The 23449-nt window shown below is 46.9% G+C and overlaps 4 protein-coding genes across 9 annotated transcripts; 2 read left to right on the top strand and 2 right to left on the bottom strand.

Annotated features, from left to right (window-relative positions):
- Window positions 1-5810: 5810 nt before the first annotated feature.
- On the top strand, window positions 5811-8582 carry tesca (tescalcin a). The gene is made up of 8 exons (XM_037259382.1): window positions 5811-5976; window positions 6027-6165; window positions 6421-6501; window positions 6672-6811; window positions 6873-6943; window positions 7577-7660; window positions 7748-7795; window positions 8175-8582. The coding sequence occupies exons 1-8, from the start codon at window positions 5811-5813 to the stop codon at window positions 8220-8222; spliced, it is 777 nt and encodes a 258-aa protein (XP_037115277.1). The 3' UTR covers window positions 8223-8582.
- Window positions 8583-9217: 635 nt separating this feature from the next.
- Window positions 9218-13415, bottom strand: fbxw8 (F-box and WD repeat domain containing 8). Its single transcript, XM_037258138.1, has 11 exons — window positions 12923-13415; window positions 12705-12809; window positions 12287-12451; window positions 11992-12080; window positions 11715-11872; window positions 11235-11431; window positions 10955-11170; window positions 10618-10748; window positions 10338-10511; window positions 10165-10281; window positions 9218-9981 (listed from the first exon to the last, which is right to left on the bottom strand). Exons 1-11 carry the CDS (start codon window positions 13292-13294, stop codon window positions 9825-9827), a joined length of 1881 nt encoding a protein of 626 aa, XP_037114033.1. The 5' UTR covers window positions 13295-13415; the 3' UTR covers window positions 9218-9824.
- Window positions 13416-13855: 440 nt separating this feature from the next.
- Window positions 13856-19755, bottom strand: rnft2 (ring finger protein, transmembrane 2). 5 transcript variants are annotated; one of them, XM_037258146.1, is made up of 11 exons: window positions 19615-19755; window positions 19446-19523; window positions 18335-18855; window positions 17814-17890; window positions 17441-17541; window positions 17031-17268; window positions 16159-16308; window positions 15120-15185; window positions 14790-14891; window positions 14568-14711; window positions 13856-14494 (listed from the first exon to the last, which is right to left on the bottom strand). In XM_037258146.1, exons 1-10 carry the CDS (start codon window positions 19623-19625, stop codon window positions 14577-14579), a joined length of 1479 nt encoding a protein of 492 aa, XP_037114041.1. In that variant the 5' UTR covers window positions 19626-19755; the 3' UTR covers window positions 13856-14494; window positions 14568-14576. The 5 variants fall into 5 exon arrangements, with proteins under 5 accessions (XP_037114041.1, XP_037114040.1, XP_037114042.1 ...); XM_037258145.1 differs by having other exon boundaries at window positions 13856-14711; XM_037258147.1 differs by having other exon boundaries at window positions 13856-14711; window positions 17031-17184; window positions 19615-19754.
- Window positions 19756-19819: 64 nt separating this feature from the next.
- Window positions 19820-22314, top strand: spring1 (SREBF pathway regulator in golgi 1). 2 transcript variants are annotated; one of them, XM_037258202.1, is made up of 6 exons: window positions 19820-20484; window positions 20664-20820; window positions 20897-21048; window positions 21127-21240; window positions 21628-21733; window positions 21851-22314. In XM_037258202.1, the coding sequence occupies exons 1-5, from the start codon at window positions 20389-20391 to the stop codon at window positions 21709-21711; spliced, it is 603 nt and encodes a 200-aa protein (XP_037114097.1). In that variant the 5' UTR covers window positions 19820-20388; the 3' UTR covers window positions 21712-21733; window positions 21851-22314. The 2 variants fall into 2 exon arrangements, with proteins under 2 accessions (XP_037114097.1, XP_037114096.1); XM_037258201.1 differs by having other exon boundaries at window positions 19821-20484; window positions 21628-22314.
- The last annotated feature ends 1135 nt before the right edge of the window (window positions 22315-23449 follow it).

The following is a 23449-nucleotide window of genomic DNA, read 5'->3' as shown; positions in this document are numbered from 1 at the left end:
AAGTAGTCAAATACATATTCTTGACACCTACAAAAAATGCATAAAATTATTAAGTACACCTGAAAATGGCGGTGTACCTAATGGAGTGTCCGAATGAGTCACAGCTCAAACAGCCAATCAGGAGGTGGGGGTGAGGGCGGGTGTGGCACTTTTCACTTTCACTTAAGCTTTTTCCCTAATGAGGTGGCCTGTGATTCGGTACACCTCATGGACACTACAATAGGTACACTACACGAGGTAAAAAAAAAAAAAAAAGAATAAATAAATAAGAAAGTGTAGTGAACGATTCGGTGAACGATTCTTTTGAACAAAAATTTTGAGTGAACCGATTCTAAAGATTCAATTCACTTGAGAACTGGAATGCACATCACTAGTACAAAACAGTGCAGACGACCATGGACTACCAGGTCGAAATAGCCGACTGGTTGGTGACACGGGCTCTTGCTCGGTAAAAATTTGGTTCGATCCCAGGTGTCAGAATATGTATTAATGTGCTTTTATTGTACAATTAACCCTTTATTTATTCTATTCTATACGTCAGTTGGACACACCATTAGGTACACCGCCATTTTCAGCTCAGTGGCCTAGTGGTAGAGTGTCCGCCCTGAGACTGGAAGGTTGTGGGTTCAAACCCCGGCCGGGTCATACCAAAGACTATAAAAATGGGACCCATTGCCTCCCTGCTTGGCACTCAGCATTAAGGGTTGGAATTGGGGGATTAGATCACCAACTGATTCCCGAGCGCGGCACCGCTGCCGCTCACTGCTCCCCTCTCCCCCAGGGGATGGATTAAAATCACACGGGGATGGGTTAAATGCAGAGGACAAATTTCACCACGTGTGTGACGATCATTGGGACTTTAATAAAAAAAACTTTAATTTTCAAGTGTACCTAATAACAGGCCACTTTATTAGGGAAATATCATGGTCAAAGGTCACAGATGTCAAGCTCTAGTCCTCGGGGCCGCATTCCAACATGTTTTCCAAGATTCCCTCGTTAAGTGCACCTGCGTGAAAAGTTTTAGCTCCTGCAGAACGTGAAAATGACCAAAACTTTTCACGCAGGTGCACTTAACGAGGGAATCTTGGAAAACATGTTGGAATGCGGCCCCGAGGACTAGAGCTTGACACCTGTGACCTTTGACCATGATATTTCCCTAATAAAGTGGCCTGTTATTAGGTACACTTGAAAATGGCGGTGTACCTAATGGAGTGTCCGTGTGATTCCCTCGTTAAACGCACCTGCGTGAAAAGTTTTAGCTCCTGCAGAACGTGAAAGTGACCAAAAACTTTTCACGCAGGTGCGCTTAACGAGGGTCACTTGGAAAACATATTGGAACGCGGCCCCTCAAGGACTGGAGGTCCACACCCCTGGTTTAAGTGAAAGGTGAGGACTAGATCATTGGACTAGAGCTTGACACCTGTGACCTTTGACCATGATATTTCCCTAATAAAGTGGCCTGTTATTAGGTACACTTGAAAATGGCGGTGTACCTAATGGTGTGTCCAACTGACGTATAGGCGGTGTACCTAATGGAGTGTCCAAGTGCTTTTTCCCTAATGAAGTGGCCTGTGATTAGGTACACCTCATGGACACTACAATAGGTACACTACACGAGGTAAAAAAAAATAAAATAATAATAAAGAGGTCTGACTGGGAATTGAACTCGAGTTGCTGGGTTGAGAGTCCAGTGTACTAACCATTACACTATGGAACCCTCGTCCCTACTATGTGGAAGGCACAGTACATATATGGTTTTATGGAGCAGCTCATGCGAATAGTATAGATCAGTGGTCCCCAACGTTGTTTGCATATGCGTACACTTATATGTGTACACTTATATGTGTGTACGAAGCGAGCATTCAGTTGTAAAAGGACATTCAGATACATGTCCACCCCTGGGATTGAACCGGGTTCCTACAGGTCAGAAGCCCGTGTCACTAACCAGTCGGCTATTTCGACCTGGCTTAAGAACATTGTTAATCTTAACCCTAACCCTAACCCTAGCTCTAAAACTAACCCCTAACCCTAGCTGTAACCCTAACTCTAACCCTACTTTGAAACCCTAACCCAAACCCTAACCCTAAACCTACTTTGAAACCCTAACCCTAAACCCTAAACCCTAAACCCTAAACCCTAAACCCTAAACCCTAAACCCTAACCCTAAACCCTAACCCTACTTTGAAACCCTAACCCAAACCCTACTTTGAAACCCTAACCCTAAACCCTAACCCTAACCCTACTTTGAAACCCTAACCCTAAACCCTAAACCCTAATCCCTAAACCCTAAACCCTAAACCCTAACCCTAACCCTACTTTGAAACCCTAACCCAAACCCTACTTTGAAACCCTAAACCCTAACCCTAACCCTACTTTGAACCCCTAACCCTAAACCCTAAACCCTAAACCCTAACCCTACTTTGAAACCCTAACCCAAACCCTACTTTGAAACCCAAACCCTAACCCTACTTTGAAACCCTAACCCTAAACCCAACCCTAACCCTACTTTGAAACCCTAACCCTAAACCCTAAACCCTAAACCCTAAACCCTAACCCTACTTTGAAACCCTAACCCAAACCCTACTTTGAAACCCTAACCCTAAACCCTAACCCTAACCCTACTTTGAAACCCTAAACCCTAAACCCTAACCCTAACCCTACTTTGAAACCCTAACCCAAACCCTACTTTGAAACCCTAACCCTAAACCCTAACCCTAACCCTACTTTGAACCCCTAACCCTAAACCCTAAACCCTAAACCCTAAACCCTAACCCTAACCCTACTTTGAAACCCTAACCCAAACCCTACTTTGAAACCCAAACCCTAAACCCTAACCCTAAACCCTAAACCCTAAACCCTAAACCCTAACCCTAAACCCTAACCCTACTTTGAAACCCTAACCCAAACCCTACTTTGAAACCCTAACCCTAAACCCTAACCCTACTTTGAAACCCTAACCCAAACCCTACTTTGAAACCCTAACCCTAAACCCTAACCCTACTTTGAAACCCTAACCCTAAACCTTAAACCCTAAACCCTAAACCCTAACCCAAACCCTACTTTGAAACCCAAACCCTAACCCTAACCCTAGCCCTAACCTCTAACCCCAAACCCTAACCAATCAGAAATTGGGGGTGAGGGCACTTTTCACTTTCATTTAAGCTTTGACTATGATTTTTCCCTAATGAAGTGGCCTGTATTAGGTACACCTGAAAATGGCGGTGTACCTAAAGGAGTGTCCTACACTATTGGATTTCACCCCGCCCCCTAGGTAGTGGGCGTGATCCATTGGTTTTCTCTCGGCCGACTTGGGGGCGGGGCCACCTTATGTATTTACACATAAATACTTGCATTTGTGCAAAGCGAGATTCCAATTCTAAAATCACATTTGGGTATATGCTAACACCTGGGATCGAACCAGGTTCATACGGAGCGAGAGCCCGTGTCATTGACCAGTGGGCTATTTCGACATGGCAGCGGTTGGCCGTCTGCACTCTTTTGTACTAGTGATGAGCATTCCAGTTTTTAAGTGACAGACAGCGTCGCTGCTATGCCAGCCGACACACGTTCTGCCGACATTGATATTTTAATTTTGTATTTGTTGGATTGTAGTTGATGGTGTTATTATGCCGAATGTGTTTGTGTTTGAATAAAAGGTTGAAAAAAAATCCGTTATGCCGACAATTGTTATTTTGGGGGACCAACTCATATAACAACGCAAAACACATATTGTCATATACACCAGTTAACCAAATGTCTGATTTTTATGTTTTAATTGGCGAATATAAAAACAAGGAATAAAACACCAGGCAAGTTTTAACATAAATGTTTATTTAAAACAAAAAATATAATAATAATAATAATATTAAAAGTAAATTTCAAACCAGCAATCCAATGTGAAGTTGCAGTAGATATATTGGATAACAATATTTAGGCGTATATATGCATACACGTTATTTAAAAACTACTATGTTATAAAATCAAGATACCCAAAGAGAAGCATAATCTCCCCGTTGTTGCAGCACGGCGCATCCCTTCATGCAATAAAGTTAGCCGTTAGCTTGGAGAAAACGTGCATAAAAGATGTGGTGTTTCATTGAGTGGTTCTTTCTTTCCTTAGTAAATCGTAATGTACATTCTGGCTTACATAGTTCACGCCAGGAGACGCAACACGTTCACTGACTGATTCGTTGATGCACGGGAAGGCAGTTCACCCACTAACTCGTTCGCGAACGGGAAAGTCAGGATTCGTTCCCTCACTGATTCGTTCTCGCGATGAACTGGAAATGCAAATCATGAATTCTAGCTGTCAGCCTGCCTGTCGACCGTCTTTGTTGGCGACGTAAAATTCTCCCGCGGCCCTACACTGGCATCTGCTGGTTAGTCTGCGTTAGTGCGTTTGTGACGTCACATAGCCCCTACTGAAAATGCTTCAACGTCTTATTTCGTTCAAATGTTGTATTCGATTCTTGATTTGAATTGTAACTACCCCCTTTCTTAGTTTTTACACCCTGTACTTTCCATTTTGTGTCTGTTGGCATAAAGAAGGACGCCTGGTCGCTCGCGAGTCATTACCGTGGCAAGATGGCCGACTTGTGACGCACTAGGCAAGTACTGCCGTAAAATAACACCTGACACCACCGAAGAAGAAAAAGGCGGAAGTTAGCGTCGCTTCAAAATAAGCGCGTCTGCAGACAATGAGGGAATCGCAAATAATCAAACCCTTTTAAAAAAGGGAAGGAAAAGTACGGAAGAGGATTAGGCCAGTGAAGAAAAAAAAGTGGGGTGACAGGATTCTGACTTTTTTCTCAGACTTTAAAGTGAGAATTGTCACTTTAAAGTCAAAAGTCAGAATTCTGACTTTATTCTCAGAATTCTGATTTTAAAGTGAGAATTCCCACTTTATGACTGAGAATAAAGTCAGAATTCTGACTTTAAAAACGAGAATAAAGTCAGAATTACCACTTTAAAGTCAGAAAGTGGGAATTTCTTACTTTAAAGTCACAGAATTCTGACTTTATAGCCAGTTTCAAAGAAAGTGGGAATTCTCACTTTTTTAAAGTGGGAATTCTGACTTTATTCTCAGAACTTCCACTTTAAAGTCAGAATTCTGAAAATAAAGTCAGAATTCTGACTTTACAGTCAGAAAGTAGGAATTCTCACTTCAAAGTCAGAATTCTGACTTCATTCTCAGAATTCTGGCTTTTTCTCGTCGTCGTCTGCATTAACTCATTAAGCGAGACATACCAGGTAAAATACAGGATTTGTTTATTGAACGAGAGGGAGGGTATAATTTCAGATGGAAAGTGAATTTAAAAACAAAATACTCGAGAAAAACCATACACGGCTGTTGTGTCTCTGAGGGGTGACAATATGGGACACACGCAACGGTCCACTTCAACAATGTCAAAGCCCCAATCGGTTTAAAAATAAATTTTAAAACATGTGAGCGTACGGACTTATTTGTGCACCGAGACTGTGCACAACCAGGCGCTCACCAGATTGGCTGGCGACAAGTGCATTTGTTTTTTAACTTCATTTTATTTTCATGGGCAAACCATCATTTTTTACACCAATGTTTACTTGGAGGCCACAAAAAGGGGCACCTTCAGGTTGGGTCCGTTCAATGCAGACTCCACAGGTGCATGCACCTTGAGTTGCCTATGAAGGAGATTGGACAAGAGCTGCACTCAAAAGGGCGTTCCTTGATCCAGGCTAGCGGGATGGACTTAGAACCTTGAAGGAGGGATGGATGGGACTCGGAGAGCGAGCTGCCGCGGGCGTTGCACTTTGCGCACTTTAGAGCAGCAATGGGATCCTGGCTGACACGTCCTGAGCGGCAGCAGCAGCTGGAGCAGAGACACGGGCAGCAGCAGCAGGACCAGAGCCATGGGCAGCAGCAGCAGCTGGACCAGAGCCACCTGCAGCAGCAGCAACAGCAGCAGGGCTATGAAGAGCTGGCACACAGGAGCGGATGTAAGGCAAGCCCCGAGTTATGCAGTTTCAGAGACTTTAAACTTTTTTGTGTGCCACTTCCTGTGTGTTTGTGTGTGTGTGTGCGTGTGTGTGTGTGTGTGTGTGTGTATGCGTCCAAGTTTCCAGAAAGCAAATCAAAACCCTCCACAAAAGATTTCGGCATCTCAGTGGAAACAAGGAGACGATGAGGTAAAAGGTCAACTTGAAATTTTAGTTTGTAAAGTTCGCCCGGCACAGCAAGCTCTCAGCATTAGCTTGGCGAAAAAGAAATGTTACATTGTGGCTGAAAGATTGCACAAATTATGTCAGATAGCGCACACATAGCGTGCAGCGTGATATTGCATTTGGGTGGAAAGAGCACCAAATGGTAATTTGGGGTGAATTTTGAGAGCTAATGTTGGAATCAAAACCGACCTGACCGTGTGTTTGTTTGTCGCACTGCAGAAGAGAACATTTGGACGCCATTCCACAACTGGCCCACAATCCCATCAAGAAGCAAATCATCGATGCCTTCTTTGATAAAAGGTCAGCAATTAATGCAACAGCATCGGCATGCTTTGGCGCACTCAAATGATTTTTAAAATGTTTCAAAAAGTTCAGTTTGCATCGAACAACACTTTATATATTAAAAATCCCGACAGTTTGAAAAGGGATGTTTGCATTTGTTGATTTATTGCTGTGGTCCAACTGGGCAGAAACCAGCACCAGGGCATGGTGGGATCCTGCGAGGAGATCACCTTGGAGCAGTTCCTGATGGTCATGAGTCACTTCCGGCCGCTCGCACACATCAGCCGCGAGGAGGAGCGGCAGGCCGCCAGCAAGCAAAAGCTACGCCGTGAGTGCACGTGAGCCTTCGACTGGCCGCGGTTGATGACAAGAAAACTTTGCGTTTGCAGTTTTGTTCAACATGCACGACAAGGACAGCGACGGAATCATCACGCTGGCCGAGTACCGCAAGGTAAGCCGAGCGTTTCGGCGCATGCACGAGGCCCGCTTGGCTTTTAGGGTCCGTCCCAAGACTTTTGGCTCGCCTACAAACAAATCAAGCGGAACCATGATATTCACCTGAAGGAAAACATCGAAGAATAAAACTGAACTCACAAATTGAAAAAGAACTCAAAATACAATCAATAAAACAAGCATTTTGTAACACATCGATTTGATCATCTCAATAAATTACTGTCAATGTATTCAAATGATGGAAACTAAAGCAAATTGTTAAAGTGAAGAAAAAAACCGGACACAGTTGGTGCACTCCCGGCCTTCCAAAAAGTTCAGTTGTACAATTTTGAGTTCATAATTCATGTTGGCTGAAGGAAATGCTCATGGTTAACCAACCGTTCGAATTTACCATTGTTTTAACCAGGTTTTTTTTTTCTTCATGTGAGAAGTAAAGTGGAAAAAACAATGTTGCTCAAATAGTCAATAAGCATAAACTATTGAAAAAATCAAATGAGAATGACGAGATTCCACATGGGCCGGCCATTTGGTCATTGCAGTCCAATTAAGTCCAGCGTGTGAAGCATAAAACGGACGCGTTGTCATTCCAGCTCAAATAGTATTCACGATTATGATTTCATTTGTTCCGTTGGTGGTGGAGGAGCTGCTGTCCAAAAGTGGCGACTTCGGGGACCAGGTGGCCAAGGCCATTGCCCGCGCGGCCATGTTGGAAGCGGCCGACAAGGTAAGCGCACGCCTGCACGCACATGCTGACAGGCAACACGAAACCCTGGTGCCACGCTCAACCTCGACTTTCTCGTTCACCCGGCAGGCGCTAGATGACTTCTACGAGGGGATCACCTTTGAGATGTTTCAACTGGTACGACGGCTCTATTTGTTTACTAGCGGTGCAACTGTGCTCGGTTTTTGCACCACCGTTTTTGGTACACTTGTTTGTGCATGCCTTCTATCTAAATATTGCTTCATTTTGCTTCTCAGCAGCACATAACTTTAACCCCAGTTTATAATCCTAAGCAATCGTAGCAGCCGCAGTTTCGGAATCAAATGAAAATCAGAATTTACGTCTGCCGATGTTTACGAGCGATTTTTCTCAACGAGAAGCCCAAAGTCAGCAAAGACGCGGCGAATCAAGCACCAAATTCCCGTGGGCCATAAGGGCGTATTGTCCCGTGGGCTTCAATATTTCGCCGCGTACCGTTGCACCCCCAAATATTTACGTATGAATTTTGGGCCGGCAGATGCTCAAGCCCTTGGAGTTGGAATCCCGGATGCACATCCGCTTTTAGGTGGCAGACACCTGTTGGAAGAATGGATGGTGAAGCACTGGTCATCTCTTTGAATCAACTCTGTAGCTTTTATTCATAGACTGTTGTTGATCGGGACTGTTTTTCTTTGTTAAGCGTTATAGAAAAGACATACATGCTGAAGTAGTTGCATATAAGTTATTCCTGTATTTACTCAATGTTTGTTTAAGTAATGAAGAGGGAGCAACAGCAATGTGTAAATACTCTTATTAATTTATACATAGTTGCTCCATCAGAGCACACACAACTTTTCCATTACACATAAGGCACAGCTCATTAACGTCATGACACATGGATACAAAATATTTAGTAGATAAGACATTCAGGTGATAACAGAACAAATGAGGATATGTTTTTCCTTCTTTTGCCCTCCCTTTTCTTCTCTTCCGTATTCCTGCTTGTGGACACTATGTAGCCTTCTGACCGGAACTATGAGGTTGTTGTTTCATCTGCTGAAGTGCATTGTGTACCGACTGCTGTAAAACAACCCAAGATCTTGCAAATAAAGAACCAACTCCACATCTTTGTTTTCCTTGCTCAACGACGGACATCTTGAACAAACGCAACAGTAACTGCATACAAGTTATCTCACGTTTACTTAATATCTGTTGAAATATTTGCACGAAAGCGATCCAATATGTACTCATTATTATTGTGTGTTGTGTTATTTGACAAGAAAATAAACTTAGCAAAAGAGGGGGCACATGCCAGTCTATTGTAATTTGGCAAAGAATATTGGTTTTGAATAAAAACCAATAACCATCCCAAGCACCCCTCTTTCCTGTTCACAAGTACAAGTCTAAGCACATCAGTCTTTCCTTGTTAAAACACAGCAACCCTTCAAAACAAAATGTGTTCCGTCAACTGTTAGTCTTAATAGACATTGATGGTATTTATTTACATATTGAAACACAATATTCCACCTCCTTCAATGTTACACGTGAACGCACATACAGAGAGAAAATTGATTCATTTTGATCAGGCTACATGAAGCAAAGTATAAAGGTGAATGTATGTCATTCTCATTAATGAAATGAATTACTCCTTTTGACCAGCAGGGGGGGTTGTGTGCTCATGAAGCCTCGAGAAATGTACCTATTTGCACACCGTTTGGTGGGAAAGCCTCAAACCCCAATGAAGCCTCATGTGCCCATCACTACTGGCAACACCACCACCATGCGCTGCAGAAAAGCCACCTCTTGACCACCCCTTCTCTGAGCACATATGCAGATGCGACAAGGTGAGGGACCCCCAAAAGCGCCACGCAAGCCTTCACAGCTGTCGCCGCGAAAAACAGTCGATTCTCTGACAAAAGCAATTTTTGGGCTCTTTTGGATCAAAATAAAAATCGTATGCCTTTGTTGACACAAAAGAAGCCTTGGTCTTTTTTTGTTTTAAAAGCCTTACTATATTACTACTACATGGTAATTTTTTCATTTAAAATGCCTTTTTGTACATGGTCATTAACAGGAATGGATTCCATGCACGCAGACTGCAGACAAGTCAGTGGAGCGTACCCCTACACTACCTGAGGCTAGTACGAAAAGAAAAACAATGCTGGCCTTGCTTTTCATGCTCATTTTGTCACCTGAGGCGGTCATAGGGCACGGCCAGCGCAATGTTGTAGTTGTAGCCGTGCGATTGGGCGTAGTTGGACCTGCAGATGGGAAGGACGCCACCACTGTCATCATCATCATCGCCGCCGCCTGAGAAGTCGTAGTGGCAGATGACTCCTCGGTGCCTGGATGAGAACGTTTGGAGTTAGGAACTGGGAAGCTGCAAAAAAGCGACTGGAATACAACATGCATCCATCCATGAGAAGCTAAAAAAAAATTGTATATGAGGGAAAAGGGAAGTAAAGAGACAGAAATCTTGCGAGCGTGAGGCGGAACGCTTCAAATGGGCCAGGTGGGCGCGCTGCTACCTGCGATGGGCCGTCAGGTCGTCGTCGGTGATGCAAGCCCCCCGTGGCGTCTTGTCGTCGGGGACGTTGGCCGTCAGCAGCGTGCGGCTGTCCAAACGCACGTGTCTCACGGGATGTCTGCGCACACGATACATTAGGGCCCAGCCCGGCCCAACCCAGCCCACGGCTCTCACCTGTTGTGCATCTCCCACAGCTTGCTGGCCGTTCTCATGTCCCACACGCACAGAAGGCCCTCGCCGCCGCCGCTCACCACCTTCCAGTCGTCGGCGCGCACCGACGTCACGCCCAGCTGGTGCGCGTACAAGGTCGACACGCAGGAGCCTGAGCGCAGGTCAAACACGCGCACCCTGCAAACAAAACGGGGCCCATCCGGTTTCCAGTCTTCCGATAATAAAGTGATGAAGTCAAGATATTGAGCGTGCGTGTGTGTGCACGAGAGTGGGAGAGAGCCACCTCCTGTCTTTATTGCCGCACGCCATTATGTGCGGCGCGCTGCCGTCTTGGAGGTGGACGCAGGTGAAGTCGCCCGGTGAGTCGCCGACGCACACCACCTCCTTGGCCGTCTCCACGCAGTACACATGAATCTGCGGCGACACAAGTCCAGCTCCAGAGAGAGTTTTTGGGCGAGCGACACTGTCAATGAGCCTGGCCGCCAACGCTTGCGCTGAGCATCTTGGTTGTGCTCGGCGACCATGCATGCGACAAGGGGCGAGGCACGCGCAGCTGCACGCTGTCGATGCCCGGTGGCGGTCAGAGCGCTCGGGCGCCATCGTGTGACATCCGGACTCACCTTGTTGACCATGCCGACGCGCTTCACCCCGAAGGCCAGGTGACGCTCAGAGGCTTCCAGGCAGGTGACGGGGTGTCCGTACACCGAGTGCAGCGTGCTGGCCTCCTCCTCCTCTTCGTCCAGCAGGTAGACAGAGTCACCGGCCGCCGCCGCGGTAAGCGCGCGGCGGCACCGCCGCCGCCCACCACCACTGGGCACCAGCACCAAACTTTGAACCTGCGAGGCGTACAACAGGCACATATGAGCTCAGCTCATCTTTGGCACGCGTGAAATGACAGACCGGCTTAGGGAGGAGGTTCAGGCGGAGCGTCCTCCACGCTCCGCGGTCGTCGGCGCCATCCAGCCGGACGTCCGAGCCGACGGCTGAAGCCAGGACGGAGCCGTCCGCGCTGAGGGCCAAGGCGCGGTGGTTTGCCGCCGACTGCCAGTGGTAAATGGGCTCACCGCCCGCCCGTGCGCTCCACACGTCCACGCAGCCTGCCGCGCAAGACAAGCCCAAGCCCCGGCTGGTTAAAAGTTCACGCAAATAAAAGAAAACAATTATTAATCTGCCAGGCCTGTGACTTTTCCCTTGTAAATTGGAAAAAAAACTTTTACCTTTGAGTAATTGTTAAAACATAGAATTATATTCCCTGCTGCGTATTGCGAAAAAGCTCAAGCTCATCTGTTTTTCAAATCCGGATGAAAATTTGCTCGAGTCATGGTGGACGGTGACGCGAAAGGATGCAAGTGTGGGGAAAGAGAGACCAAGTTGGCGTACCGTCGTGGTAGGCGGCCGCCGCCACGTGTCCGCCAACGCGCACCAGAGCGACAGGCGGCCTGGGCTCGGAGAGTGCCGACAGCCGGTTGGACCGGAGGTGGGACGACGGCAGGTCCCGCTGCGACGTGTTCCACAGCCTGACGTCCCCCGACGAGTACCTGACAGGCAGCACGTGACACACCCGCCGCGTTAGACGTATTTCCCGCCTCTTAGGACTTACTCTTATCTTTCTGTTAATTTGTGGTGATTGTGGAGTGCCCCGATTGGCTGTCCTCACCCTGCCAGGACGTAGTTGTTGCAGGAGCTGACGTCGCACAGCACCTTCCCCAACTCAAACTGCAGCCGGCTGATGCAGCCGACGCGATTCTGCGGTCAACAAACACATTGTGACAAAAACACCCCCCAGAAAAGTCTGAAAAGGGAAATCGTCCACTTGGATTCATCGCAACGGCAACAGGTCCACTCAGAACGACTCGTCGACTTCACGGTCAGGAGGTTTTCTCCAACGACACGGAAGGCTTCGTTTGCCTGCCGGTGTTTACAGCGTGCGACGTCACGTTGAGATGCCTCACCTTCCAATTGGCGCGCACATCGGCAGCCGCCCGGCGACGGTCTCGCAGCGCCGCCTTCCAGCAAGGCGAGTCGGACACGGTGGCGCCGCGCGCGTGGCCCTCCGCTGAGCACAGCCTGAACCACAGCACCTCGTCTTCGGCCAGAACTCGCCACGCCTTGCTCACCTGCCGGCAAAAAGAATCTGAATTTCATCGTTCACATTGACACGGAAAGCAATGGACTAATCTGATCGATAAGTCAAAAGAATCCAATTGCTCTGCAGTGTGAACACGACCTAATGAAAACACGGGCACAATAAAAGATATGTGAACATGAGTAATCGGACCGTCGGGCTCGTCTGCATGCTACTCGCCGACTTTCTCTGCCAGTAGGGGCGTGCATGCATGGACGGACAGCTGTTTGCTTTAAGTCACTCACCTGTGCACATCTGCCGAGCTCAGAGCGGTTAAGGTGTTGGAATATTTTCAGGGCTAACTCATACGGCAAGTCCACGTCAAAGAAGGGGATGTCGTTGGCCTCGTTCTGCATTGAAAAACAATAAATAAATCAATAAAAAATAAATAAACAATGGAAAGAGGCACTGCGTAGTTAGCAGGTGTCGACATTGAGGAGATGGCTTCTGAGTGCCTCCATACCAGATCTAGGATGAGTCGATCCACCAGTTGCTCTTCTTTCTGGACTTTTTTCCGAGGATGCTTAAGGGACTCCCTGCAGACGGATGTCTCCTCTTGGTACTTCTTCTTCCTCCTGCTCCTCTCCTCCGCGAGTCTGTTCAGAAGGGGACTCGTCCTGCCGCCCAGCAAGCCCCTGGCGATGGAAACGTAATCTGACCCTTCCGCGCCACCACTCGTCTCGGGTTCAGACTCGCTTTGACCTCCACTCGCGTCTTCGCAATTGGGGCTGGGGGACGGAACAAGAGAGAAGCCCCGCTCCTCTTTTGCGCTGTATAACTCCCGTTGCCAACGGTACCTGAACGCAGCCAGCTCGTCCTCGGCCATAGCGTGCATAAATGTTAGCGACGTTTTGTGTTAACGCTTCGAAAGGGTTGAAGACATCTCTTGAAGGGAAGCGCCGCCGTCAAAACAAACGACGAGTCTTTCACTTGAAAAGGTCCGACGTGGGACACGGAGAGAGGAAACATTCGTTCCTGCCTAGGAAACCAGTTCCTCGTCGGTCAAATCGAGACTAAAAAGCTCTCGTTTGTGTGATTGCCTCCTTATCTGTCCTCTCTCACACATCACACACATAAAACACAAACCGAGTCAGTAAACAGTGGAGACGATATTATGGCTGTCTTCTAATTTCACGTGTACTATTTTTTCATATCGTTCCGAATGTTGTCATGTTCCCCATCCTTTTCAGAACTCACCCCCCCGCAGTTACGTTTGCATTCTTACAAGGTTTTTGTGCGACTCGATGACATTGTGACGTTATTCCAAAGAAATGCATTTCTTGCTGATCTTGGTTATTATTCTTGTAACCTGACAACATTTTGACATGTAAACAATATTCTAATTTTATTCTTGATTTAACATCACGGGACAACTTTATGAAGAGTTTTTTGGGCATAAGGTAATGACTTGATTTGTTTATTTCGGCATGTACATAATCAACTTTCATCACAATTTAATTTTACATTATGACTTGTCAAAGAGGGAGGCGGGTCGAAGCAATTCTGCTTATCAAGTCCCGTCCCGATTACAACCAAGTTTTTACTTCCAGACACACAGTCTAAATTACTACATTGCGACCTATATACCACAGCATATCATGAAGAGAAAAGTGAGAAACAAAAGAAAAACATAGATTTGACCAGTGTAACACGATTTGAATACAGCAATAACAAATAAATTGGAAGTTTGAATAAAATGTCCCTACCGATGAATAAAACGGCATCGTCCCTACCGACGGGCGGCAGTTGCACCAGCCGATCACGCAGCTAATCGTATCCCATGCTGGCCTCCTCTAATTTGACCATTTTCTTATTGCGTTGAGACATTTCAAGACGAAATGCTGCCATCATGTGGCCTCTCTGCTCTCAGCCCGCAGGTGTGTGAGAAGTTTGTCCAATGTCTGAAAATAGTCCTGTAGTCAAAGTTGACATTTAACTCCTGTTAAATTGTTTTTTTGTTGTAAGGAAATCCACCACTTGCTGTTTCACCGATCCATTTTCCACCATCGGTCCCATTTTGATAGCTAGGCTAGATCTCGAGCCCAGAGATGATCACATCATTTATTTTATATTTAATTTTTGTTTTTCGTCTGTGAGTGCATCATCACCATGCAGCTTTAGTAGATTTGGAAGTGAGCGGAGGTGGTCCCGTCCTTCCAGCATCGGAGGGTCTCCACGACGGTGGTGCGACACAGGGGGCACGCCCTCTCCCGGTCCAACCAGGAACTCAGACACTCCTCGCAGAAAATATGCTGGCGACAAACAGAAAGAGCGCCGTCACCATTGACCGGCAATTGGGACAAAAAGCGAGAGCGAGCCTCTCGGTGTACCTGGCACAGGAGGGCGACGGGCTCGCGGAAACGCGTCTGGCAAAGAGCGCACACATCGCCGGCCTCGCTGCATCGCTGGCTGCCGGCGCGCACGCCGCAACGCTGCACGCAAACAAATTAGAACACCCCAAGTGTAATGCAACTAAAAAGCGTCATGTTTTCTGTTATTTTTCTTGCGCAAAGCTTGGTTTGACAAGACTAAAAATGTAACAGCCAACCTGTAAAACCCGATGTCAAGAAAATTGGCTAAGATTTTGCCGGTTCATTCTGTTTGTCACACGACTGGCAGATTATTTTTTCTGCAAAATATCTTTTTGAACGGAAGCTCACCTGAGGGCGGCAGAGCAGGACGGCGGCCTTGCGGAGGGTCGACGCTCGGCCGCAGATGTCAAGGGACTGCAGGTGACAGACAAAAGACAAGAAGGCGGTCTTTGAGCTGGCTCACTTCAAGTCATGAATGCCACGAGGCACTTTTACCTCAAAAGTGGCACTTGAGAGTCAAGGAGTAACGAACTTTTGATCTCGCAATTTAAGTCAGAATTTTGAGAAAAAAGTCAGAATCCTGTCACCCCTTGTTTTTTTTTTCTTCACTGGCCCTAATCCTCTTCCGTAAGGAGTCAGAAGGGAGCGCCACAAGATTAAAAAACAATGACGGAAACAGTCATTGCCTGCACTACTTCTTCACATAGCAAATGGCAAATTAATGTTGAACTTGAAAAGGGCTTGTGGCTGATTTTCTATTGGGGGGGGGGGTTATCATGTGCTTTTATGTTTTACTTCCTCATGCAGTGCGTCCAGTCAGGGCAAAGTCACCTGCAGAGTTGACTTTTTACATGACATTGTGGTGCGTCACCTCCGCTCCAGCTGCTCTCATCCTCCCGGGACACTCAAATACCACTATAACACTATAACCCTCCAGAACAAAAAAAAAAAAAAAAAAAAAAGCCAGGTCATGCCACTATCAGCCATTTCTGGTCCACTCCGCCCAGTGTCCTCCCCTCGTTCTGGCGAACGAACATGGAAAAAAGCTCCTTGGTCATATTTGTGTGATTCATTGGCCATGAGGCAAGCGCACAAAGTTCTCACTGCCACTCACCGGCCAAACGATTACGTTTTGGGTTCTGACTCATCAATATTCCTGAGGAATTTGCCGCTTCCTCGGTTGTTATCGTGACAGCTTCTGTTAAAGTCTATTTAAAGTCAATTCCATTTCTTTTACTAATGGAAACTTCTCCTTTCTGGGGAATTCCTTCCTGCGGATGTTGTGAGAGAACGATGACTGTTTCTGTGAATGTCTGCGTCTCAATTGAGACGTTGACGTGTTAAGACTCAGCACCATCATCATCTTTCTTTTATGGCTAATGAGCACCTTGCAGATGCCGTAGACGATCATGAGCGTGGCTCCTAAGAAGTAGCTGGCCGAGGGCTCTTCTCCCACGATGTACTTGTACCACAGCTGGATGGGAACCAGGGCGCGAAACAGCTGACTCAGCTCCTCGATCAGCAGGTAGAACTTTCCCTGCGAGCAAATGTGCAAAAAACATTCAGGAACGTAAAATGAAAAAAAACATACGTCCCCTGCGCTTTTTTTGACACTGCAAGGGTAAATATCGCGCTATTTGGGTCAGAAATGTCAAATATGTAGTACAAGCGCATTGACTTGTAACTTAGGAAGAGGCCATGCATTCCCACAAATGCCCTGAGTCATCATTCTCTATCAGTAGTCACAGGAAGGAGTTCCCCAGAAAGGAGAACTTTTCATTCAAGCAGGTCAAAGCCAAAGAGAGATTTGGACTGACTCAAAACATGGTACATTCCACGTACATTGAGCATTCAAATTGACGCAAATATAAAGGTGCAGGACCCCTGGAAATGCTAAAAATGACCCACAAATGGCTACTTTTACTCGTTAAATGACATGTTTTCCTCTTTGGAATACTTAACCATGCTTCAGGTCAAACTAAGCCTGGAATACCACCGGCATTCTTATTCCTATTCAATTAATATGTAGACAAACTTGATTTGTGCACAAATTTGAAAGTTGTGGGAAAGCCCGGTGGCCCTCATGGCACGATCGAGTCGCCGTACGATGCAGCGGAAGAAGGTACAGAAGGAAGGAAGAAAATCTGGGCTGGCCGGGAAGGTTTTATGTCATAGAGCTCGAAGTATGTTAAGATGAAAAGTGTTCCCGGAAGACATTGTCCTTTGTATTTTGATACAAATAAGAAGTTGAACTCTCACCCTGGACTTGAACGCCAAGAGGATGCCAGGTAGAACGAGGATGAAGCATTTCAGTCCAACGGTGACAAACTTGAGGACAAAGTCGGTGATGCCCACCGCCCACATGAGGTCAAAGAAGTCAAAAGTGTCCAGATTGGGCTTGGAAAACAGGAGGCTGGAATAGGACGCACACACGCATACCATTTTTTTTTCCCCTTTTACACTGCGCTCGCATGTGAGAAGGTGACACGCGCAGCACCTGTGACAAATAATATTGTGAGCTCAACATAAAATACTCACAGGACAAAAACCAGACGGCAGCTCTGCTAAAAGAAACGACACATAAGATGGCTGAGGCGATAGAAAAAACAAATAAAAGATGAGCCTCATGAAAATGGCGGCTAAAGGCCACGCTGGCTGTCGCCGGCTACCTGTTGTAGAGCTCTTCTTGGCTGAAGGTGTAGTACACGTACGCCACGTTGCCGGAGAGAAACAGCGCTACCCACAGGGCCACCAGCACCGAGCGCTCCTCCTGAAACACGAGGGAGCGTTCGTCAAGCACGAGCGCATGCAGTCCGTTGCATCAGAGCAGCATTTAGGAAAATCTCATTCGGACCTAGGCTGTTCCGCAGCAGTTTCATTTCAGAATACATTGCGCGATTACTGGATCAAATGGTGCAAATCGTCGGGCTTCTCAAAAATCAATGTTGTGAAATGTCACTCTGATGGAACAAAAAAAAACCGGCGCTTTCTGTTTGATTACACTTTGGGACCACGACGAAGCGTCAGGACACGTTGTCTCACCCGCAGCGACACCTGACGCTTGAAGGTGGCGTTGGCGTAAGCAAAGGTGCTGGCCATCCCCACGCAGACGGCAATACCTGGGGCACAAATGACACGTTCATCATCATCATCAGCGGCAGAGCCGAGCTTGAGCTGGAAGCAAAGTCAAGTGTGTGCTCGCGATCATGCTAAGTACAGAAGCTATGTGCTATCATGCTAGACGATGCTAGGTGGGAGCAGTGGTGATTTATTGCATGATGGGAAGATGTGAAATGAAAAATATGAATCAATTTTAGCTTGGGGAAAAAAAAAAAGAACATCTGAAAACATGTTTCATTCAAACCTTTAGGCTAATTAAATAACTTTGGAAGACACATTCAGCAGGTTTGGTAGAGGTCAGTACGCAAGCAAACATGGTAGCTTGTGTGCTAACAGCACAGGGGGAGGATTGTTCAAAATTAAATTCAAATCATTTAAGAATTTAAAAATCTAATTTGAGAAAGAAAAAAAAAAAAAACATTTGTAACAGGATGAACAATTACCGAGCTTATGCTGAAAGCAGACTTTGGCCAGCAGAATGAGGATGAACGGGAAGCCCCTCTGCAGCCATGTCACCATCGCCTTCAGCTCAGAGAAGGCTGGAGCCGGCGCGGCCGGGTCCTCCGGGCCCGCCTCTTCTCGGGGGCCACGGTGGTGCCTCTCTGAGCCTGCCGCCGCTGCCGCCACCGCCGTGGCCTGTTGCAGGAGTGAGGGGGTCCCGTGCTGCAGCGGCGGTGGCTGGTGAAAATGGTGGTGAGGAGGGTGAGGCAGGAAGGCTCGGCCCTCGGGGCGATGAGGGCCGCCTGCTTCCCGGGACGACGCTGTCATCTGCACAAAGACGTCCGGGGGCGAGCCCAGCACTAAGCCGGCCGCCTGGAACTGGGCAGTGGAGACTGCGGCCGACGGGATGCCTGCCAGGCCCGAAAACATCTGCTGGGGCAACGCGGGCGAATCGGGTTTCAGACAGTCGAACGTGCCGCCTTCATCCAGACTGCTCTCGGATCCCTGGGTTTGGCTACGGTTCCTAAACGAGAAAACCAAAATTCAGACTCAGGAGCTATAGCGTTTCCCCACTAGATTGCAGCTGTTCACATGATTGTTTTCTTGATGATAAAACCTTATTCTGAAACTCACACCTCTGTCTGTAAACCCTACTCTGAGACACTAACCCCATCTTTACAATTACATTTGGGATCCTAACATTTGCTTGAAACCCTAATTTGAACCTTACTACGAATTTACAAACTGGTTGGAACGCTGACATTTGCTTGAACCCTTCATTTGGTCATTTATACTGTGCTTAAAACCCTAATCCTATCTTGGAACCCAATTTTTATAACCCCTACCCTGTCTTGAAACCCGACTGATTAAAACCTCATCTTCAGTTGTAAGTGACATTTGAAATCATAACCTTCCCTTAACTAGCGAGCATGTGCTTGAACCGGAGTCCTTAAAGCATTTTTGGGGAAAGGGTGGGGGGTTCCCGGGGGGTCCCAAATCAGGCTAACTCCTAGACAAGAAATAGGATGTCTTGAATCCTTGGCCGAGGTCTAACCTCTCTGCACTCTTGTTTGATGAACAACATGGAGTAGAGTCAATTGTTCATTCGCTCGCCTTTCAGAGGACATGCCATCCGTGTTGCTGCTGTGTCTCCTCTGCATGGCACGGCGCTCATCAACACACGAAGCTGCCCTAAGGACACCAACACACGGGCGAACGTTGTACATACTCACGTTTACGGTGCGTTTTCCTTTTTAAACAAGACGTTTAATGTAGAATTTACCTTAACCTCATCAACGAGTCCTCCTAGGGTGAATTTCATTTTTAATTTCAAGTGAGCTAGCTTGTTACTTCGCTTGCCTTAATTTTTAGCCAACAACCTCCGGGGTGACATCATCACCTCGCCTCTCATTGACCAATCGCATTTAACGTTAATGTTCGCCGCCTCTGTGTCCGGAAGTTGCTTAGCAAATGCCGGTTGCGTCAACAAATGTTACTTCCCTGTTTGGTAGACGGCGTGACACTTTTCTGTTTGTTTTTCATCATATTTGTTTCTGATTTTCATCGCGTTGTTCTCGCTTCCTCGAATGCAAATTGAAATGACGTCGGTGTCTCCGTCATTGCGTTGTCACCCATCGACCAATCGCATTTCGACGTTCATATTCACGCCGCTTCCATGTTGTCAGCTTGTTTTGCTAACGCCAGCGACTAAACACCGAGCATCTTGAGATAAATAACTTCGTTTTTACTGCGCTCTACGTACTATTTAGTCGTTTTTCATCCCGCCCCTCAATTCATATTGTCCTCGGTTACGGGTTTGCACATGCTTTTCACCAAGCTACCTACCGATTTAAGCGATCAAGCTAAAGCAGGCCTGCGATTGAACATTAACATTATAATGCAAAATGGGTTAAAATGCCGATGACGCGGAACGTTCTCTTTGTAAATTCATCAGCCTTGTGTGTGCGTCTTGTCGGGAGCTTCACACAAACGCGCCCGCATCGAATCGTGCACATTTAAGGACAGGCGGTTGGATGTTTGTGGACCACGTCGAGCCATGATGGTGCTCCGGCGGCTCTTAAGGAAACGCTGGGTGCTGGGAATCGTCTTCGGATTGTCGCTCATCTACTTTCTTAGCAGCACGTTGAAACAGGTGCAGCAACGACACGCAAGCTTAAAAATACGTGAACCCTCACCGTCTACAGCAAAGAAAACTAGTGGTCGTCCTTTAGCTGAGTGTGTTGAGTCGAAGGACGCCTGCTGATGACTAGGGAACATTTTTGTTTTTTTTGTCGTGTAAATGTAAAATATGTCCACTGTGTGTGCGTGCAGGAGGAGCGAATCACAGGGGACCGCGCCCTTCTGGAAGTGAGAGACACCGAGCATCGCATCCCCTGGAAGGTGCGCTTCACTCTGGGAAACAGCAGCCGACAGACAGGCCGCTGCCGCAACTCCATCCAGGGAAAAACACTGCTCACCGACGAGCTGGGTGGGTTGTCGTGGTGATTCCCCGCCCCATCAATAAAGGCAAGAGGTGTGAAAACTTTCGGTGTCTCCTTGCCAAGGTTACGTGTGTGAGCGCAAAGACCTGCTGGTGAACGGCTGCTGCAACGTCAAGGCGCCGCGCAGCCGCCAGCACGTCTGCAAAAGCTGCCTGGCCGACGGCTGCTGTAGCGTGTACGAATACTGCGTGTCCTGCTGCCTCCGGCCGGACAAGGTGAGTATTTGTTAAACGGCGGCGCGACACCTTACAGCACCGAATACGCATCTTGAGCGGCTGCGCTTTGTCTTTCAGCAAGCCCACCTGGAGCGCTTCCTGAGCCGCGCCGCCCAGGGCTTCCAAAACCTCTTCACCGCCGTGGAGGACCTCTTTGAGCTTTGCCTGGCCAAGTGTCGCACTTCTTCGCAAGTACGGCCGTCTTTTTCTTGCTCTCATCAGCCCGCGCCCGAGTCGCTGAAACGGAAGCTGCGGCTTTTCAGAGCCGAGCTCTTCCGATGTATCGTTAAAATGGAATTTTTGGTCGGGTATACACAAGAGCTGTTCGGGACTCAACTGTTCAGCTGACTATTCCCAAAACAATCGGGCGCTCGTCCGTACACGTTTCTGCAACATGCTGCTTTTGCCACAAGGCGCACTTATCGATTTGACAAGCACCCCCCCACCACCAAATCCGTATAAATAGATACTTTATTGAAGTTTAAATCAAGTTTGCGGCGTATTCAAGGACAAACAAGTTCATAAGAGTTAAACGCCGCCGAGACTTAATGCGCCAAACTGTGTTTGTGGGTCCCGCAGAGCGTCCAGCACGAGAACACGTACCGGAACCCCCAAGCCAAGTTCTGCTACGGCGAAAGTCCCCCGGAGCTCCTTCCCATCTAAACGCCAAGCGCAACAAGAAAGACTGGTGTCGCCTTTTCAGCGTGCTTCCTTACGTCATACACGACGGAAGCGGTCAGCTCCCGTTTGTCCGACGGAATGGCTGCATTGCCTGCGCCAAGCACGCGATGGCCGGCTTACGCATGTGGTCCATGCCGACTGGGCGAGCCAGGGGCATTTGGGGCCTTATTGAAGGAAACACCCTGACCATTGGAATTTTGGGGGAAACATAGTTCAACAGCTTGGTGCAAATGAAAGGAGTGGGCTTTTAGGGAGAGAACTTTAGTAGAAATAAGTCCATTTTTTGGCAGTCGTTTAAAGGAAATAAATGGGTGAGTTTGACAAAAGGCTAAAAAACAAAAAAGGTTGAGTTTTGACAATCCTTTTCTTTTTAGATTGATTTACAACAATTTTATTTCAGTGTTTTTGCTCACTACGGTCATCTCTTTGAACTTTGGCCACATGTTTTTGTTGTTTTTCTGGTATTTATCATTTGTATTTTTACATCGTGCGATATTTAGTGACGAGTAGGCCTACTGTTCAATTTAAACAAAGTTTGTAACATATAAGGTAAAAAAAAACAATCAAGAAAAATATTGAAAAAAAGTAAAGCAAAGCATTCCTTCATTCCCTCCCCCGTCAGACTTTACAACATGCTTGGCACCTGATAAAATGAAGGTGTTTCGTCTCTACTAGCGGCACTTGTGTTTGTCCTTGTCTGTTATTTACCCTTTTTTGAAAATTTGGCACTTGTTTTATTCTTGCACTCGTATTATTCTTGCACTCATATGAGCTGCTGTGACAAGTGCATTTCCCCGCTGTGGGATGAATAAAGTTCTATCATCATCATCCAAGGAAAGAGGTTAGCTAAAAATTGTCACTGTAAATAATAAAGTTCTTGATCATGTGCGTACATATAAATAGTGCATTATTACAAATTAAATACAACAAATTAATGTCGCCAGTTTGACATGCAGAGAAGCCATTTCAACCCTCCATCCAACAAAAGCCTGACCTGCAAAAATTGGGACCATCATGTGTACACAGATGAAAATTTCGTTCCCAACAATGACATCCATTGCATTCTCAATACTGTCAAACTCCATACGACTTCTTTAACATGTGAATTTTTCAACATACGATTTATTTATACATGCCTCTTTATAAACGGATTTACAGTGTACTCCTATGGAAATATTTGATCCAACATACGACTATTTCAACATTCAAAGTAGGTCCCGGAACCAATTAAATTCGTATGTAGAGGTTTGACTGTAGTCGGAAAAGAGCCTCCAATTCATCAACATTACACAAAATCACTCGGTCACACGTGAGTGGTTATTGGGTATTTTAAATACTCAAATCCAGACGGACCATAGGAGCGGCTAATGGTAAATGCTAAGTCTTGACTCACCAACTCGGCTTTTTTAATAAATGGAGAGCCCACTCGACGCGGTCCGCTGTTGCAGTCGCCTCGAGAAAGTCAGCAAGGCTTCAGAATTCATGCCGCCAATGAAGCCTCCTCGAGTAGTAAACTAACAATCCCCCCCCCTCGGCAACTTCCGCGTACCGCACATGTGCGAATCTTATTGGAGCTCGGCGGCCACACAACCGAGCACGCACTATGTCAAAGATACTACAGACGCAAGAGAGTACACTTCGACGCAAATTGAGTTTTTCGACCTGCGTTAACAAGAAAGAGCATTTTCGAAACACCCTCAGGGGATTGTTCCTACTTCAA

The sequence above is a fragment of the Syngnathus acus genome, chromosome 9 (assembly GCF_901709675.1).
Source record: "Syngnathus acus chromosome 9, fSynAcu1.2, whole genome shotgun sequence".
Taxonomy (NCBI): domain Eukaryota; kingdom Metazoa; phylum Chordata; class Actinopteri; order Syngnathiformes; family Syngnathidae; genus Syngnathus; species Syngnathus acus.
The sequence above is the reverse complement of the archived record's forward strand: the minus strand, read 5'-3'. Positions and strand labels throughout refer to the sequence as shown.

Excerpts from the sequence above, each read along its gene's own strand:
- spring1 (XM_037258202.1), top strand. The coding sequence starts at position 20,389 with ATGATGGTGCTCCGGCGGCTCTTAAGGAAACGCTGGGTGCTGGGAATC. Across the intron at positions 20,821-20,896 it reads ACTGCTCACCGACGAGCTGG|GTTACGTGTGTGAGCGCAAA; the intron begins GTGGGTTGTCGT and ends CTCCTTGCCAAG. Across the intron at positions 21,049-21,126 it reads GCTGCCTCCGGCCGGACAAG|CAAGCCCACCTGGAGCGCTT; the intron begins GTGAGTATTTGT and ends TTTGTCTTTCAG.
- tesca (XM_037259382.1), top strand. The coding sequence starts at position 5,811 with ATGGGATCCTGGCTGACACGTCCTGAGCGGCAGCAGCAGCTGGAGCAG. Across the intron at positions 5,977-6,026 it reads GCTGGCACACAGGAGCGGAT|GTGCCACTTCCTGTGTGTTT; the intron begins GTAAGGCAAGCC and ends AAACTTTTTTGT. Across the intron at positions 7,661-7,747 it reads TGTTGGAAGCGGCCGACAAG|GCGCTAGATGACTTCTACGA; the intron begins GTAAGCGCACGC and ends TTCACCCGGCAG.
- rnft2 (XM_037258145.1), bottom strand. Across the intron at positions 16,309-17,030 it reads TCTTGGCGTTCAAGTCCAGG|GGAAAGTTCTACCTGCTGAT; the intron begins GTGAGAGTTCAA and ends ATTTGCTCGCAG. Across the intron at positions 14,712-14,789 it reads CCGTCGCCCTCCTGTGCCAG|CATATTTTCTGCGAGGAGTG; the intron begins GTACACCGAGAG and ends GTTTGTCGCCAG.
- fbxw8 (XM_037258138.1), bottom strand. The coding sequence starts at position 13,294 with ATGCACGCTATGGCCGAGGACGAGCTGGCTGCGTTCAGGTACCGTTGG. Across the intron at positions 12,081-12,286 it reads ATGTGCGCGCCAATTGGAAG|AATCGCGTCGGCTGCATCAG; the intron begins GTGAGGCATCTC and ends TGTTGACCGCAG. Across the intron at positions 10,282-10,337 it reads CTGTGGGAGATGCACAACAG|ACATCCCGTGAGACACGTGC; the intron begins GTGAGAGCCGTG and ends TCGTGTGCGCAG.